This window comes from Salvelinus alpinus, chromosome 15, assembly GCF_045679555.1.
Source record: "Salvelinus alpinus chromosome 15, SLU_Salpinus.1, whole genome shotgun sequence".
In the NCBI taxonomy this organism is placed as follows: domain Eukaryota; kingdom Metazoa; phylum Chordata; class Actinopteri; order Salmoniformes; family Salmonidae; genus Salvelinus; species Salvelinus alpinus.
This window is the reverse complement of record NC_092100.1, coordinates 27468702-27484132: the sequence shown is the minus strand read 5'-3', so window position 1 is coordinate 27484132 and position 15431 is coordinate 27468702. Positions and strand designations below refer to the sequence as shown.

The window sequence follows — 15431 nt, the reverse complement described above, 5'->3', positions numbered from 1 at the left end:
GTTTTGTTCGAAAATGTGCATATTTGAAGTATAAATCATAGTTTTACATTGCAGCTACCATAAAAAATATCATCAAAGCAGCCGGAATAATTACAGAGAGCAACGTGAAATACATAAATACTCATCATAAAACATTTATGAAAAATACATGCTGTACAGCAAATGAAAGATAAACACAATATAGCATTATATTAGCTTACCACAATAGCCAACCACACAACCGCATTCATTCACCGCAAAGGTAGCGATTGCAAAAAAACAGCAAAAGATGTAAAATTATTCACTAACGTTGACAAACTTCATCAGATGACAGTCCTATAACATCATGTTACACAATACTTATATGTTTTGTTCGAAAATGTGCATATTTAGCGGTACAAATCGTGGTTTTACAATGTGAATACGTAGTCAAAATGCACAAAATTGTTCGGAGAAATCTTGGACAGTCACCTAATCTAATCAAATAACTCATCATAAACTTTACTAAAAAATACATGTTGTACAGCAAATGAAAGATACACTAGTTCTTAATGCAACCGCTGTGTTCGATTTTTTAAAATAACTTTAGTACGACATACAGCTTACGTTATAGCGAGACAGCGCCCAAAATAAGCGCGGAAAATATGACTAAACATTTTCAACAGAAATACGAAATAACATCATAAATTGTTCTTACTTTTTGCTGAGCTTCCATCAGAATCTTGTACAAGGAGTCCTTTGTCCAGAATAATCGTTGTTTGGTTGTAGAATGTCCTCTTCTCCTGTCGAATTAGCAACCAAAGCTAGCCATGTGGCGCAAACGTGCACAACTTCACATAACGCAAAGAAAAGAAAATTCCGAAAATCGCAATAAACGTTCAATAAACTGATATAACTCGGTTTAAAATAACTACTTTATGATGTTTTTATCACATATATCAAATAAAATCAGAGCCGGAGATATCTAACGTCTATACCGAAAGCTTTTCAGAACGCAATCTAGGGTTCCTTCTCGCGCCTTCCAAGACAATGAAAATTCCAGACACGTCATTCCAAAAGCTCTTGTTCGGCCTCAGATCAAGCTAGACACCCCATTCCACCTCTCACTGCCTTTGACATCTAGTGGAAGGCATATGCAGTGCATGTAGATCCATAGATTTCAGGCAAATTAATAGGAAGGCCCTGGAACAGAGCCTCGATTTCAGATTTTTCACTTCCTGACAGGAAGTTTGCTGCAAAATGAGTTCTGTTTTACTCATAGATATATTTCAAACGGTTTTAGAAACTAGAGAGTGTTTTCTATCCAATAGTAATAATAATATGCATATTGTACGAGCAAGAATTGAGTACGAGGCAGTTTAATTTGGGCACGATTTTTTACAAAGTGAAAATAGCGCCTCCCTATTGACAAAAGGTTTTAAGAGACAAAGGGAAAATGGGGTGTCCCTCTCTCGCGCGCAGGAAATATTCAGAGGACACCTGACTACTTTTGAAAAAACTCACTAATTTTTCAAAATAAAAGCCTTAAACTATGTCTATAGCCTGGTCACAGCCTGAGGAAGCCATTGGAAAAGGAATTTGGTTGATACCCCTTTAAATGGAGGTTAGACGGGCCAGGAAACACAGTTTAAAAAATATATATATCACTTCCGGGTTACATTTTCTCAGGGTTTCGCTTGCAGAATAAGTATTGTTATACTCACAGACAATATTTTGACAGTTTTGGAAACTTTGGAGTGTTTTCTATCCTAATCTGTAAATTATATGCATATTCTACGATGTGGGCCAGAGAAAATGTCCGTTTACGTTGGGCACGATCTACACCCAGAAAGGGCAACGTCATGACACCACTGTTATTGCTATCAACTTCATATTTAGAGCTATTTTATGAATTTGATCTTTTGTTTCCTAGATAACTCTATTAATGGTCACATTGAAACTTTGAGTTCACAGTAATGCATTCAGAGAAACATCTCAATCAGAACGGTATGATTATTTGTGATATTGAGAAAAGACTGAGCAAAATAGTGAAAGATGGAAGGAACTGGAAGAAAAGGAAGGAAGCTGGTCAGGATGGTGAGGAATGATAGAAATGTATAGGGGCACAGGGCAATACCCAGATGCAGACACGAGAGGCAGATGATTCGAGTCTCTGATATTGATTAACCTTTCACGAGCCTCTACCCCGGGTCCGGGATCACCCCCCACCCCCCCCACACACTGATTAGCATAGCTAGCATAGCTTCACAAGTAGATAGTAGCATCTAAATATCATTAAATCACAAGTCCAAGACACCAGATGAAAGATACAGATCTTGTGAATAAAGCCACCATTTCAGATTTTTAAAATGTTTTACAGGGAAGACAAAATATGTAAATCTATTAGCTAAACACGTTAGCAAAATACACCACTTTTCTAACTCCATCAGTTTCTTACTACTTCAGGTGCTATCACCAATTCGGCTAATCTAAGATATTGATAGCCACAAACCAAGAAAAAAACTCATCAGATGACAGTCTGATAACATATTTATGGTATAGGATAGGTGTTGTTAGAAAAAAGTGCATATTTCAGGTAGAAATCACAGTTTACAATTGCACCGACCATCACAAATCGACTAGAATTACTAGATAGAGCAACGTGTATGACCAATTTACTCATCATAAAACATTTCATAAAAATAGACAAAGCATAGCAATGGAAAGACCCAGATCTTGTGATTCCAGACAATATTTCAGATTTTCTAAGCGTTTTACAGCGAAAACACAATAAATCGATAAGTTAGCATACCACATGTGAAAACGTTACCAGAGCATCGATTCCAGCCAAAGAGCGCTATAACGTAATCACCGCCAAAATATATTAATTTTTTCACTAACCTTCTCAGAATTCTTCCGATGACACTCCTGTAACATCATTTTACAACATACATATACAGTTTGTTCGAAAAGGTGCATATTTAGCCATACAAAACCGTGGTTATACAATGGAAATAGTCACAACTCAAGCCTCAAAATGAGGAACGTCAGCTTTCAGAGTGATCTAGTTTAATCGAAAGCTAATCATATACTTGACTAAAAAATACAGGGTTGACAGGAATCGAAAGACAAATTAGTTCTTAATGCAACCGCTGATTTACATTTTTAAAATTATCCTTACTTTTCAATACAGGGTTCGCCAAGTGAAGCTATACCAAACAAAATGGCGAAATATGCGTTTAAAATATCTCGACAGAACAACGATTTATCATATTAAATATTGCTTACTTTGAGCTGTTCTTGCATCAGATTCTTGGGCAATGTATCCTTTCTATGTTATAAACGTCTTTTGGTCGATAGATGTCCTCTGTCCTTGGAAATATCCACTAACGATCGAACGGGACCACAAAACGTGTCCAAAGTTTCAGAGTGCACAACAAAGAAATTCCTCAAAATCGCACTAAACGGATATAAATTGCTATAAAACGGTTCAAATTAACTACATTATGATGTTTTTAACAACTATAACGACTGAAAACATGACCGGAGAAATATTGCTGGTCAGACAACGATTTGGAATGAGGCAAGTCCGATGTCCTTCACGCTTCAGGCGCGCGACGAGAAAGGGAGGTCCCTATACATTTTGTGGTTTTATAATGGCTGTGATTGTGCAATCGATTCCATTCAAAACGTGATGACGTACAGACACCCAGAGGAAGACGTAGGCAGTGTCGGTTTCTTCATAGCATTCACTGTCGCCTTAAAAACAGACTCCAGATCAGGGGTAAACATTTCTGAAATCTGACCCCTGTCATGAAAAGTGCTGTAGATATTGTTCTGTACCACTCAGAGACAAAATTCCAACTTCTATAGAAACTAGAAGGTGTTTTCTATCCAATAATAACAATAATATGCATATTGTACGATCAAGAATTTAGCACGAGGCAGTTTAATTTGGAGACCCAAATATGCTAATGCGGAACAGCACCCCCTATAGTTCCAAGAAGTTAATATCCAAGGGGCAGGCAAGAAAATGTTTGTGGAGAGGCAATAGATCATAACAAGGTCAGAGTCCAGGAGGTACAGAGTGGCAGGCAGGCTTGAGGTCAGGGCCAGCAGTATGGTCAGGCAGGCAGGATCAGAGTCAAGGCAGGCAAGGGTCAAAACTGTGAGGACTAGCAAAAAACAGAGAAAAGGAAAAAGCAGGAGCACGGAGTAACACGCTGGTTGACTTGAGAAAACAAGACAAACTGGCACAGACAGACAGAAAACACAGGTATAAATACCCAGTGGATAATGGGGAAGATGGGTGACACCTAGAGGGGGTGGAGACAAGCACAGGGACAGGTGAAACAGATCAGGGTGTGACAGAAATGTACAAATTAAAGGCTCCAGTTTTATTGAATATACATAGAGTTCTTCTCTTGTGAATGCTCTGATGGTTACCTTGCAGGGAGAGCAGTAGGACTTTCACTATCAGAGACTACAGTATATGCTGTATACTGCTTAATTCAGACTGAGTGGATCAGCCTGTGTCTTCATAGTAATAACTTCACTGTATTTACTGAAGCTTACAGTACCTTTAACTTTCTTTGCGCAAAATAGTTAACACTGTCTTTTGTCACATTTTCATCTTAGCCTGAAAGTTCCTCACCTCCACCTACACCTTGGCTGATATCCTTTAGCGAGGACTTAACAGCCAATCAGAGGCACTAATTGTCCCATTGTTTCCCCACTGATGTGAGCGGATGGACATTGTGCAACGAGGACGAGGCTCATCACCACCTTAAAGGCCAGGGGGGACCAGGAGGCCCAGGGACCAGGGGCCCCTCCAGATACTTTCTGCTAATTACCAGCAGAGTGGGAAGACAATCAGGCTGTTCTTAGCCTCTGATTGCTATTATCAGCTGCTGCTTTGACTTTGTTAGAATATCTGAAGCACTGCAGAATATCTCTCCATCTGCCTGCCACTGATGACCCTATTATGCAACCAGAGAGTTACTCCTTGTGTGGCTCCTGTTATGTTCTGAATATATTCCAGAGCTGTGAAGAGCTTGGTGCAATCTGTTTGCTCACTGGAGAGACTGCATCTCCACTCTTCCCTGACACGGAAAGACACTCTCTGAGACTGGGAGTGTGTGAGTGGTCTCTACGTCTCTGTCTGTGTTTCCTCATTTGCCTTGTTTGCCCCAAGTTGTTGTTGACTTTCAGGCTACTGGAAACTTCACCTTGCCCAATATTCTAAGTGGCAGAATTTCATCTACAGTCAGTGAAGTGTCTTACAGTGCTGGTGGACTGAGCCATCATGCATTAGCATACTTTAGATCTCACAGGCAGGTGTACAGTCAAGCCTTCATATGGGTTTGGACTGGCGTGATGCACAACATTGCACTTGAAAAGATTTAGCATTCATCCAACCAGAGCTTATCAGGAGACTACTGCAAAGTGCTCCAATGGTGTAGAGCTCCCTCCTCCTCCTCTTCTCTTCTCTTCTCTTGTTGTGTTGTGTGGAGATGGAGAGAGGATCCACACACCCTTGTCATCAGCAGGTTACAGCAAGAGCCCTGCACTCTTTCATGTTGGCTGCAATGGTTATGAGAGGTGATAGAAATATGTGAGCTTCTCCCACTAGAGCTCCCACACAGGGATTGTCAAGACTATGGAGAGGGCCAATTGGGTTTGGGTGTGTGTGTGTGTGTGTGTGTGTGTGTGTGTGTGTGTGTGTGTTTTTGCGCACGTGCGTGCATGTGTGTGAAATGAATCGCCACAGCAGCAGCTCAGAGGATCACACTCCCCCTCCACACACCCTTTAAACTCCTCATGACACTTCCTGTTGCTATTCATCTCAACTTATTGCCCCATTGTCACTCACCTTCCCCACTGCCTGTATAGCTACTTCATTAAGATGTTACATGAGCAAACTCTGACTACATATTGGGTCCTTTTTTCATGTGACCCAGTTTACCACTCACTCTGCAGGGTTTCTCTGCGTACCTAATAACTGTTTTAAATTTCTATCTATTGCAGTCGCTGGCTGTGTGTGTTTAGTGTAGCTACTGTGTATGAGAAAAAATGGTAAACTTGGTATTCTACAAGAGAATCCCTCCCTTAGCAACATCTCACAGGACTCTTCGAAGGCCAGTACAGAGCCTATCTAGAGAACGGTAGCATCCCACACGGGGGAACAGGAGAAGGAGGAGGAGGAGGAGGAGGAGGAAGAGAAGGGTACTACATAATGTATGAAGGCTGAATGAAGAGTAGGTGCTGTAGTTTCTTCTCCCACATACTCCAGTTGCTTGGGACTGTTGAGAGTCTGACGTTTTGCTACTTCAAACGAGATGCACAGAGGGAGAGCGCGATAACAGAGGGAGTAGTGAGGGCCTGTGGAACGTGCAATGTACCCAGTCTCGGAGAGGAAAGATAGTGGGTGGGTGAAATGAGAGAGAGAGAGAGAGGGTTGAAAAGAAAGGAGAAGGAGCCTAGCTCAGAATGCTGGCCTCATACCAGATGCACTTTCAAGTGAGAGTAGAAAGGCTGCGTTTTAGCCCTAGTCCCCAGGAACACTTGAAGCACTCTCTCATTAGACATGACCTTCTAGCTCCCTGAGAGGTGAAGGCAGAGGGGAGGGGCCATGTACCCCCACTGTGGAGCATGGCTCCTTCTGCGTCCGTAGTGGAGATGGAGGCACACACTTATCCAAAAAGTCACACTTAGGTGACTTAGGACTAAAGTTCATGATGAAAATGGCCAACATCAATGATTCACAGCCCTATGAGATATACGGCTTAGGTTGCCACTGGACTGGGCCGCAATGTGGTGGAGTGCTGAAAGCAATGTGGTGGAGTGCTGAAAGCAATGTGGTGGAGTGCTGAAAGCAATGTGGTGGAGTGCTGAAAGCAATGTGGTGGAGTGCTGAAAGAAAGTGTTGGTAGGGATCAGAGATTGTTTGATAAAATGAACATGCCCCTGAAAAAGGCAATTTGCTTAAATGTCCTAAATAATGGTAACCTTCGGCTTTGAAAACCAACACACGTTTAAAAACTTCCTTTATCCATCGCCCCCCAGACTAACTCCAGGAGGCAGTCTGATTGAAAACGGATCTATTGTTTTGTATTTCTGAAACCTGTAGAAGTCAGCAGATCCATTGCTCCCCTGTCTTCTCCACTGGGAAGTGCTGAAACAAGCTGTAGATTTGTTGCAGGGATTACACTGGCCCAGTTGGATTTCCTCTTAGACCTATAAGGCTCTGGACTTCAATGGCTCTAAATAGCAAACCCCACCAGCGGATTAGCACAGTGTCTATACGGGAACAACAGATGACCTTGAAATGCTGCCTTCCTTGTACACAAATAGACACAGGACTACACTTGGCCTATACATACATGTGCTGTATGTGTTTTCTTTGTGTGCCATGTGACTTGAGTAGCAACTAAATTAGACTCATCATGGACATCATGTAACGGCTTTCGTCGGTAGAAGGAGAGGAGGACCAAAGCGCAGCGTGGTACGTATCCATAATTTTATAGAATACTTCTCAATATGAACAAAACAATAAACAGACGAAAACCAACGAAGCTACAGTCCCGAACTAGTGAACATAGAAAAACCAGGAACACACGAACAGGAACAATCACCCACAAACCAACAGTAAAAACAGGCTACCTTAATATGGTTCCCAATCAGAGACAACGTAAAACACCTGCCTCTGATTGAGAACCATATCAGGCCAATAAGACAAACCTAAACAAAGAAACACATAACATAGACTACACCCACCCAGCTCACGTCCTGACCAACTAAACAAAGACTAAACAAAGAAAATAAGGTCAGGAACGTGACACATCATGGACTCTCAAAATTATTTAAAAATGGTATCTCTGTCCTCAAAACACATGTTCTATTGTACAGCATCTATGGGATAAAGGAAATCAACAATATTTTGGGAAAAATGTCAATCGGCAGAACATTAATCTGTGTTTGAAATTAATTAACCACCCATTGTTTTCCTTGTGATTTGAAGGACACAGTGTAAATGTATTTTAAATTAATATATGTACATGTACTGTAACTCCCCTTGAAGTATAAAAAAGAAATGTAAAAAAGTATTTGCTAAAATGTTTAATTTGGCTTTACTGCTATTAGCCCATACAAACACATTTGAATAACAGATTCACTACATGGAACAACTGACATGTACGTGTTCATGAGAGTCTCACCTTTCCACAGAGGTCATATTAGTGTGTAGCCCAAACTGTTCGGACGCTACAGACAGAAATTGTCAGATCGGCTGCATCAACTTCAGACATGTTCCAAAATGCTTGTGGGGGGTTGTAGAGCAAAACCGAGAACACCATTGTGAGAGTCTCATTTTCCATAGAGGGGTCATAGTGTGTAGGCCAAACCATTCGGACGCTACAGACGACGTTGTGAAAAGACCGATTTCCGGAATGTCTTATGGTCTGACAAACATCGCTCTAGCTCTGTCATCTTTTACCGCAGATGTGGTGGATTGAGATGCATCCACTGCAAGAAAATGATATCTCTAGTTTAAACTGACGGATTTTGATGGTAACGTTTTTATTACGCTAATTAGATTTCAGCGGGGTCGCTGAAATCAACTCGAGGAGGTTTTAATAGGGCATTGGGCCACCACGAGTCAGAACAGCTTCAATACACCTTGACATAGATTCTACAAATCAAATCAAATCAAATGTATTTATATAGCCGTTCTTACATCAGCTCATATATCAAAGTCCTGTACAGAAACCCAGCCTAAAACCCCAAAACAGCAAGCAATGCAGGTGTAGAAGCACGGTGGCTAGGAAAAACTCCCTAGAAAGGCCAAAACCTAGGAAGAAACCTAGAGAGGAACCAGGCCATGAGGGGTGGCCAGTCCTCTTCTGGCTGTGCCGGGTGGAGATTATAACAGAACATGGCCAAGATGTTCAAATGTTCATAAATGACCAGCAAGGTCAACTAATAATAATCACAGTAGTTGTCGAGGGTGCAGCAAGTCAGCACCTCAGGAGTAAATGTCAGTTGGCTTTTCATTAAGAGTATCTCTACCGCTCCTGCTGTCTCTAGAGAGTTGAAAACAGCAGGTCTGGGACAGGTAGCACGTCCGGTGAACAGGTCAGGGTTCCATAGCCGCAGGCAGAACAGTTGAAACTGGAGCAGCAGCATGGCCAAGTGTCTGGAACTCTATTGGAGGGATGTGACACCATTCTTCCTCAATAAATTTGGTATTTTGTTGATGGTGGTGGAAAACACTGTCTCAGGCGCCTCTCCAGGATCTCCCATAAGTGTTCAAGTGGCATATGGCTGACATCGTTTTAATGCTCATTAAACCATTCAGTGACCACTCGTGCACTGTGGATGGGGGCATTGTTATCCTATGGGGGTATAGTCATGGTATCCAAAATAATGGCCTACCTGTAAGGACTGGGTGTCGGAGTGCGAAGTCAGGCGCAGGAAACAGAGGATGCAATAACAAATGTTCCTTTAATGAAACACGGAGAACTTCGGCCACCCTACTATACTGGGTGCTCTCCGTAAACTGCCCCAGACACGGGGAACAAAAACAGTCCAGTAACAAACTCGAACATACACAAACACGTATAGTCCGAAACAAACACCACACTTACAAACTAACAATCCCGCACAAAGAAACGGGCGGGCCGGCTGACTGATAAGCCCAACTAATTACAAACAAATACAAAACAGGTGTAACCAATAAACACATGAGGAGGGGGAGAAAAAGATCAGTGGCAGCTAATAGGCCGGTGACGACGACCGCCGAGCGCCACCCGAACGGGAAGGAGAGCCTGCCTCGGTCGGAGTCGTGACACTACCCAGGATTTTTTATACATAACCCTAAGCATGATGAGATGTTAAATGCATAATTAACTCGAGAACCACACCTGTGTGGAAGCACCTGCTTTAAATAAACTTTGTATCCCTCATTTACTCAAGTTGTTCCATTATTTTGTCAGTTACATGTATATAGTATTGTATAGTATATATACTATATAGTCCTGTAGTATAGACATTGTGGCCTGGTCCCAGATATGTTTGTGCCATCTTGCCATCTTCTTTGGTGTTTGGCATCACAACAACGATAGGAGTTGGTTATACAGCACACACAGATCTGGGACCAGTCTGTAAGCAGACTGGTTTGACATGTGCAGCCTTTTATGAGCATGTGAGTGTGCAGTACCGTGTGAATCTAACATGTTCTGATCTCTTTTTCCTCTAACCTGCCTTCTCCTGCTGGGACCTGTGGATGTTGATGCCTTTGCTAGCTTATTGTGAGTACACATCTGATTAGACATCTGGCCAAACCATATTCTCATCTCAATATGTCATGTTTTGACGTCAATGGGACATTTGCTTGGAAGATTTTGCCTTATTTGAATACATATGTAATGAATACACAATCCATATTTTTAGTTGGAGAAATACAGTCAGTTATCGTTTAGCATTGACAGTTTGCTAATGACTATTTGTTGTACTTTATTGTGTGTTGCTCCAGGTGATGTCGTCAGGTATGGAGGATGACCACATCTTCCATATGACTGGGTCGGGTGCAGATCAGGACCCAAAGGGGGTGTTCACCATCAACACGCTGACTGGAGAGGTGTCTGTTAGCCAAGAGCTGGACAGAGAGGCCATCAATTCCTACATGGTGAGTACCCTGCCACAGCAGAAAGAAACACCAACATTTTAATTCCATCAGCTGATGCTTATCCGTTTATGTACAACAAAATGGCTGAAACATAAAATTAGAGAAAATTCACAGCAGATGTGTTTAGGTTTCAGCTGCAGACTTTGATGCCAGATCTAGACTGTGCATATTTCTAGCAGAATCTAAGTGAAAATTGTATCATATTCTCTCATTGGTGACTTGACACTATCTGTCAGAAGTTGGAGCTTTGTGACAAAAGAGTCATAAAGAGACTGTGAGAATCTAGTTTGGCCTAGTGCCTCTGGGGTTAGCATTGCTTTGAGAAAGAGACAGGAGCGGAGGGAGCCAGCAGGCCCAGGTGGGTTCAAATAAGACACAGCCAAGCACAACACTTGACATTTACATCTCCCTCCTCTGCTCTCCCCAGCTACACACTCAGACATGCACGCACACACAAAAGATCGCCCACACAGACACACACACAAGCACGCATGCACACACACATCAACACACACACTGATTTGCCAATCTCAGTCCCCACTGGCAATCATGCACGCATTAAAGGCTGCCATTTTACTTCAGTTAAATGTAGATTTCGATAAAGGAGTGTGACTGCGTCCACCTGCATGAGTTTGTGTAAGGGGCTGTTTGCCTGTCTAGTTGTCTGTGTTTGATGGTCATGTATCAGTGGTTTAAAGTTTGTGTAAGGGGCTGTTTGCCTGTCTAGTTGTCTGTGTTTGATGGTCATGTATCAGTGGTTTAAAGTTTGTGTAAGGGGCTGTTTGCCTGTCTAGTTGTCTGTGTTTGATGGTCATGTATCAGTGGTTTAAAGTTTGTGTAAGGGGCTGTTTGCCTGTCTAGTTGTCTGTGTTTGATGGTCATGTATCAGTGGTTTAAAGTTTGTGTAAGGGCTGTTTGCCTGTCTAGTTGTCTGTGTTTGATGGTCATGTATCAGTGGTTTAAAGAACTGTGTGTGGGTTTTGAGTTTTACATTAAAAGGTGCTGTTCATGGTTGTTACTAGTTGCTTATGTACATGACCTGTTGCCATTGTAGGCTTGGTGCTGGGATGGCTGTTGTACTGTTAGTCACAGTAGATCCAGAAAAAACATAGCTACAAGGATGGCATATAGTTACATTCTCTCTCCTCCTTGGTCTGCTATACCAATTTACTGCACAAATATATTCAGAATTTGGAAATGAGTCATGGATTGATTCCCAGGACTTTTCTCAAACATTCACACACACACACACACAGGCAGGAAGATACACACACAGACATATACACACACACCCACATAAAGTGGCTTCAGCGATGAAGCATTCTTTACCTAATTCTGTGGTATCTGGTCAAAATTACTGCATTTCCAGCTAATCCCGGAAACAGCATCACATCAGGGATAATTACATGGCTGCTAATTCAGGCTGACATACACACAGGCCAGAGAGGTCTCTGTGTGAGGTTAGACTAACTGGACTATGTCCTCATGCCATATATATATATGTATATATGGAATACCTGTTTGTTATTAAGGTTCATAAACGTTTACATGTTCCAGAAGGCATTTCTGCCCAAAAACATACTTAGATAAAAAAAATGTATGTTTACATTCAAATGCCTCTCCTGTGAAGTAGTGATGTGAGACTTACGCCTAGTTTCCTGATGAGTCACATATTGTCACATATTGTCAAATGTAGATTAAGTGATACATTTATATTAACATAATTTAAAAAATTATAATTAAGATTGTAAACGGGAAATCAGTAAGAACAACAATCAAGAGTAAACATAATCATACAATTAACAATAACATAGAGGACATGTCCAGGTTGTTTGGTCTGTCAGACAATGTCCCTCATTTTATGGCAGGCAGCAATGTAGTGCGCTGCCAACTCACAGCTCTAACCCTAATTCTAACCCTAAACCTAACCCCTATGTCAAAAATAGTATTTTACAATTGAGGACCGGCACTTCTCAGAATTGCTGTTGCACACACACACACACACACACACACACACACACACACACACACACACACACACACACACACACACACACACACACACACACACACACACACACACACACACACACACACACACACACACACACACACACACACACACACATTTGGTACTCACAAGTATAGTAGAACGTGTACAGTACACACACACAGGCCAGAGGTCTCTGTGTGATATTGGACTCACTGGACTATGTCCTCATTCCAATCATTCCTCCTCTATACAGGCTGTAATCACAGCATCCCCCCTCACTCTCTCTCTGTCTCTATCTCTGTCTTTCTCTCTATTTGTCTCTATCAAATCAATTAAAAGGGCTTTATTGGCATGGGGAACATGTTTACGTTGCCAAATCAAGTGAAATAGATAATAAACAAAAGTGAAATTAACAATCAGAAATTAACAGTAAAGATCACACTCACAAAAGTTTCAAAAGAATTGAGACATGTCAAATGTTATATTATGGCTATGTACAGTGTTGTAACAATGTGAAAATAGTTGAAGTACAAAAGGGAAAATAAATAAACAAAAATATGGGTTGTATTTACAATGTGTTTGTTCTTCACTGGTTGCCTTTTTCTTGTGGCAACAGTTCACAAATCTTTCTGCTGTGATGGCACACTGTGGTATTTCACCTAATAGATATGGGAGTTTATCAAAATTGTATTTGTTTTGTAATTCTTTGTGGGTCTATGTAATCTGAGAGAAGTGCAGCTCAGTTTCCAAATAGCATTCCAGTTTGCTCAGTTTTTTGGTTAATTCTTTCCAATGTGTCAAGTAATTATATACAGGGGTTCTTCCTTTAAAAGTTATGAACTTATGCCGTGACCGTTAGTGGTAGATGGTGGCACCACACTATCACAAGGGGGAGTTAGAACACTGATCTATCTGTAGTCTAAACTGTGGCACAAATTGACTATATTTTTTGTAAATTAATGGAGGCTTTTTCAGTCTGAGAGTCTCTCTTCTCTGGCACTAGAGTCCTGCATCGATGGTCCTGGTGTTAAGAGAGAACTTGGGTAAATACAATGGGGGAATTACACCTGGCATGTGGACTGACATTTTTCAAAAAATAGGCACGGTGGGATTTTGGTTTCTCTCCCTCTAAAAACTGAAATAAATTATTCTAAATAACAAACTGGCTTTATTTACAAATTAGTAAGAATGTCTCACCCCATGTTCAAGAATGGCCTTGTTCCCTTTATTATTTGAAAACGAAATAATCCCAAAAATATCTGTCACGTTCCTGACCTGTTTTCCTTTGTCTTGTATTTATTTTAGTTGGTCAGGGCGTGAGTTGGGTGGGTTTGTCTATGGTTGATTTTCTATGTTGGGATTTTTGTGTTCGGCCTGGTATGATTCTCAATCAGAGGCAGCTGTCAATCGTTGTCCCTGATTGAGAATCATACTTAGGCAGACTGGGTTTCACGTGTGTTTTGTGGGTGTTTGTTTCCGTGTTTGTGTTTTCACCACACGGTACTGTATAGGTTTTCTGCACTTCGTTTATTTGTTTGGTAATTCAGTGTTCAGTTTTCGTTATATTAAATCATTATGAACACTAACCACTCTGCGTATTGGTCCGATCCGTCTCGCCTCTCCTCGTCCGAGGAGGAGGACGAATATGAAAGCCGTTACAATATCGGTATTTTTTAAACAAGCCATAGAAAGTTGGTTGCAATTTCAGTTTAATCCACCAGAAAAGACAAAACAAAATAATACAACAAATATTGTGATTAAACTCAAATATACGAATTAATTTAACCTCTAATTCCTCCCAAACCCGGATCCGGGAGCACCCCCCACAGTAAAAAAGCTGACTAGCATAGCCTAGCATAGCGTCACAAGTAAATACTAGCATCTAAATATCATTAAATCACAAGTCCAAGACACCAGATGAAAGATACACATCTTGTGAATCCAGCCATCATTTCTGATTTTTAAAATGTTTTACAGGGAAGACACAATATGTAAATCTATTAGCTAACCACGTTAGCAAAAGACACCACTTTTTTTACTCCACCAGTTTTTTACTCTATCAGTAGCCATCACTAATTCGACCAAATAAAGATATAAATAGCCACTAACCAAGAAACAACTTCATAAGATGACAGTCTGATAACATATTTATTGTATAGCATATGTTTTTTTAGAAAAATGTGCATATTTCAGGTATAAATCACAGTTCTACATTGCAGCTGCAATCTGAAATAGTGCCGAAGCTGCCAGAATAATTACAGAGACCAACGTCAAATACCTAATTACTCATCTTAAAACATTTCTGAAAAATACACAGCGTACAGCAAATGAAAGCCCAACATCTTGTGAATCCAGCCAATGTGTCAGATTTTTTAAGTGTTTTACAGTGAAAACACAATATAGCATTATATTAGCTTAGCACAATAGCCAGAAACAAAGCAATTTACCAGCAGCACAGGTTAGCGATCGTAACAATACAGTAAAAGATATATAATTTTGGTCTAACCTTGATATACTTCATCAGATGACAGTCCTGTAACATCATATTACACAATGCATATAGGTTTTGTTCGAAAATGTGCATATTTAGCAGCACAAATCGTTGTTATACAATGTGATCAGTGGCAACAGGTCATGCATTCTGGCCGGCGCCATCTTGGAAAGGCACCTAAGTTTACGATTATTTATCGATTAGATTGACTAAAAAATACAGGTTGGACAGCAAATGAAAGATGCAAATGAAAGGTGGTTATTAATGCAACCGCTGAGTTTTAAAATTAACGTTACTAGACATAC

At 40.9% G+C, this 15431-nt stretch overlaps 1 protein-coding gene across 1 annotated transcript in view; it reads left to right on the top strand.

Annotated features, from left to right (window-relative positions):
• Window positions 1–15431, top strand: part of LOC139539869 (cadherin-13-like) — a 704975-nt gene that overhangs the window by 294190 nt on the left and 395354 nt on the right. The window contains exons 5-6 of the mRNA XM_071343218.1: window positions 10260–10265; window positions 10490–10642. Coding sequence (XP_071199319.1) covers window positions 10260–10265; window positions 10490–10642 — 159 coding nt within the window. The remainder of the gene's footprint in view (window positions 1–10259; window positions 10266–10489; window positions 10643–15431) is intronic.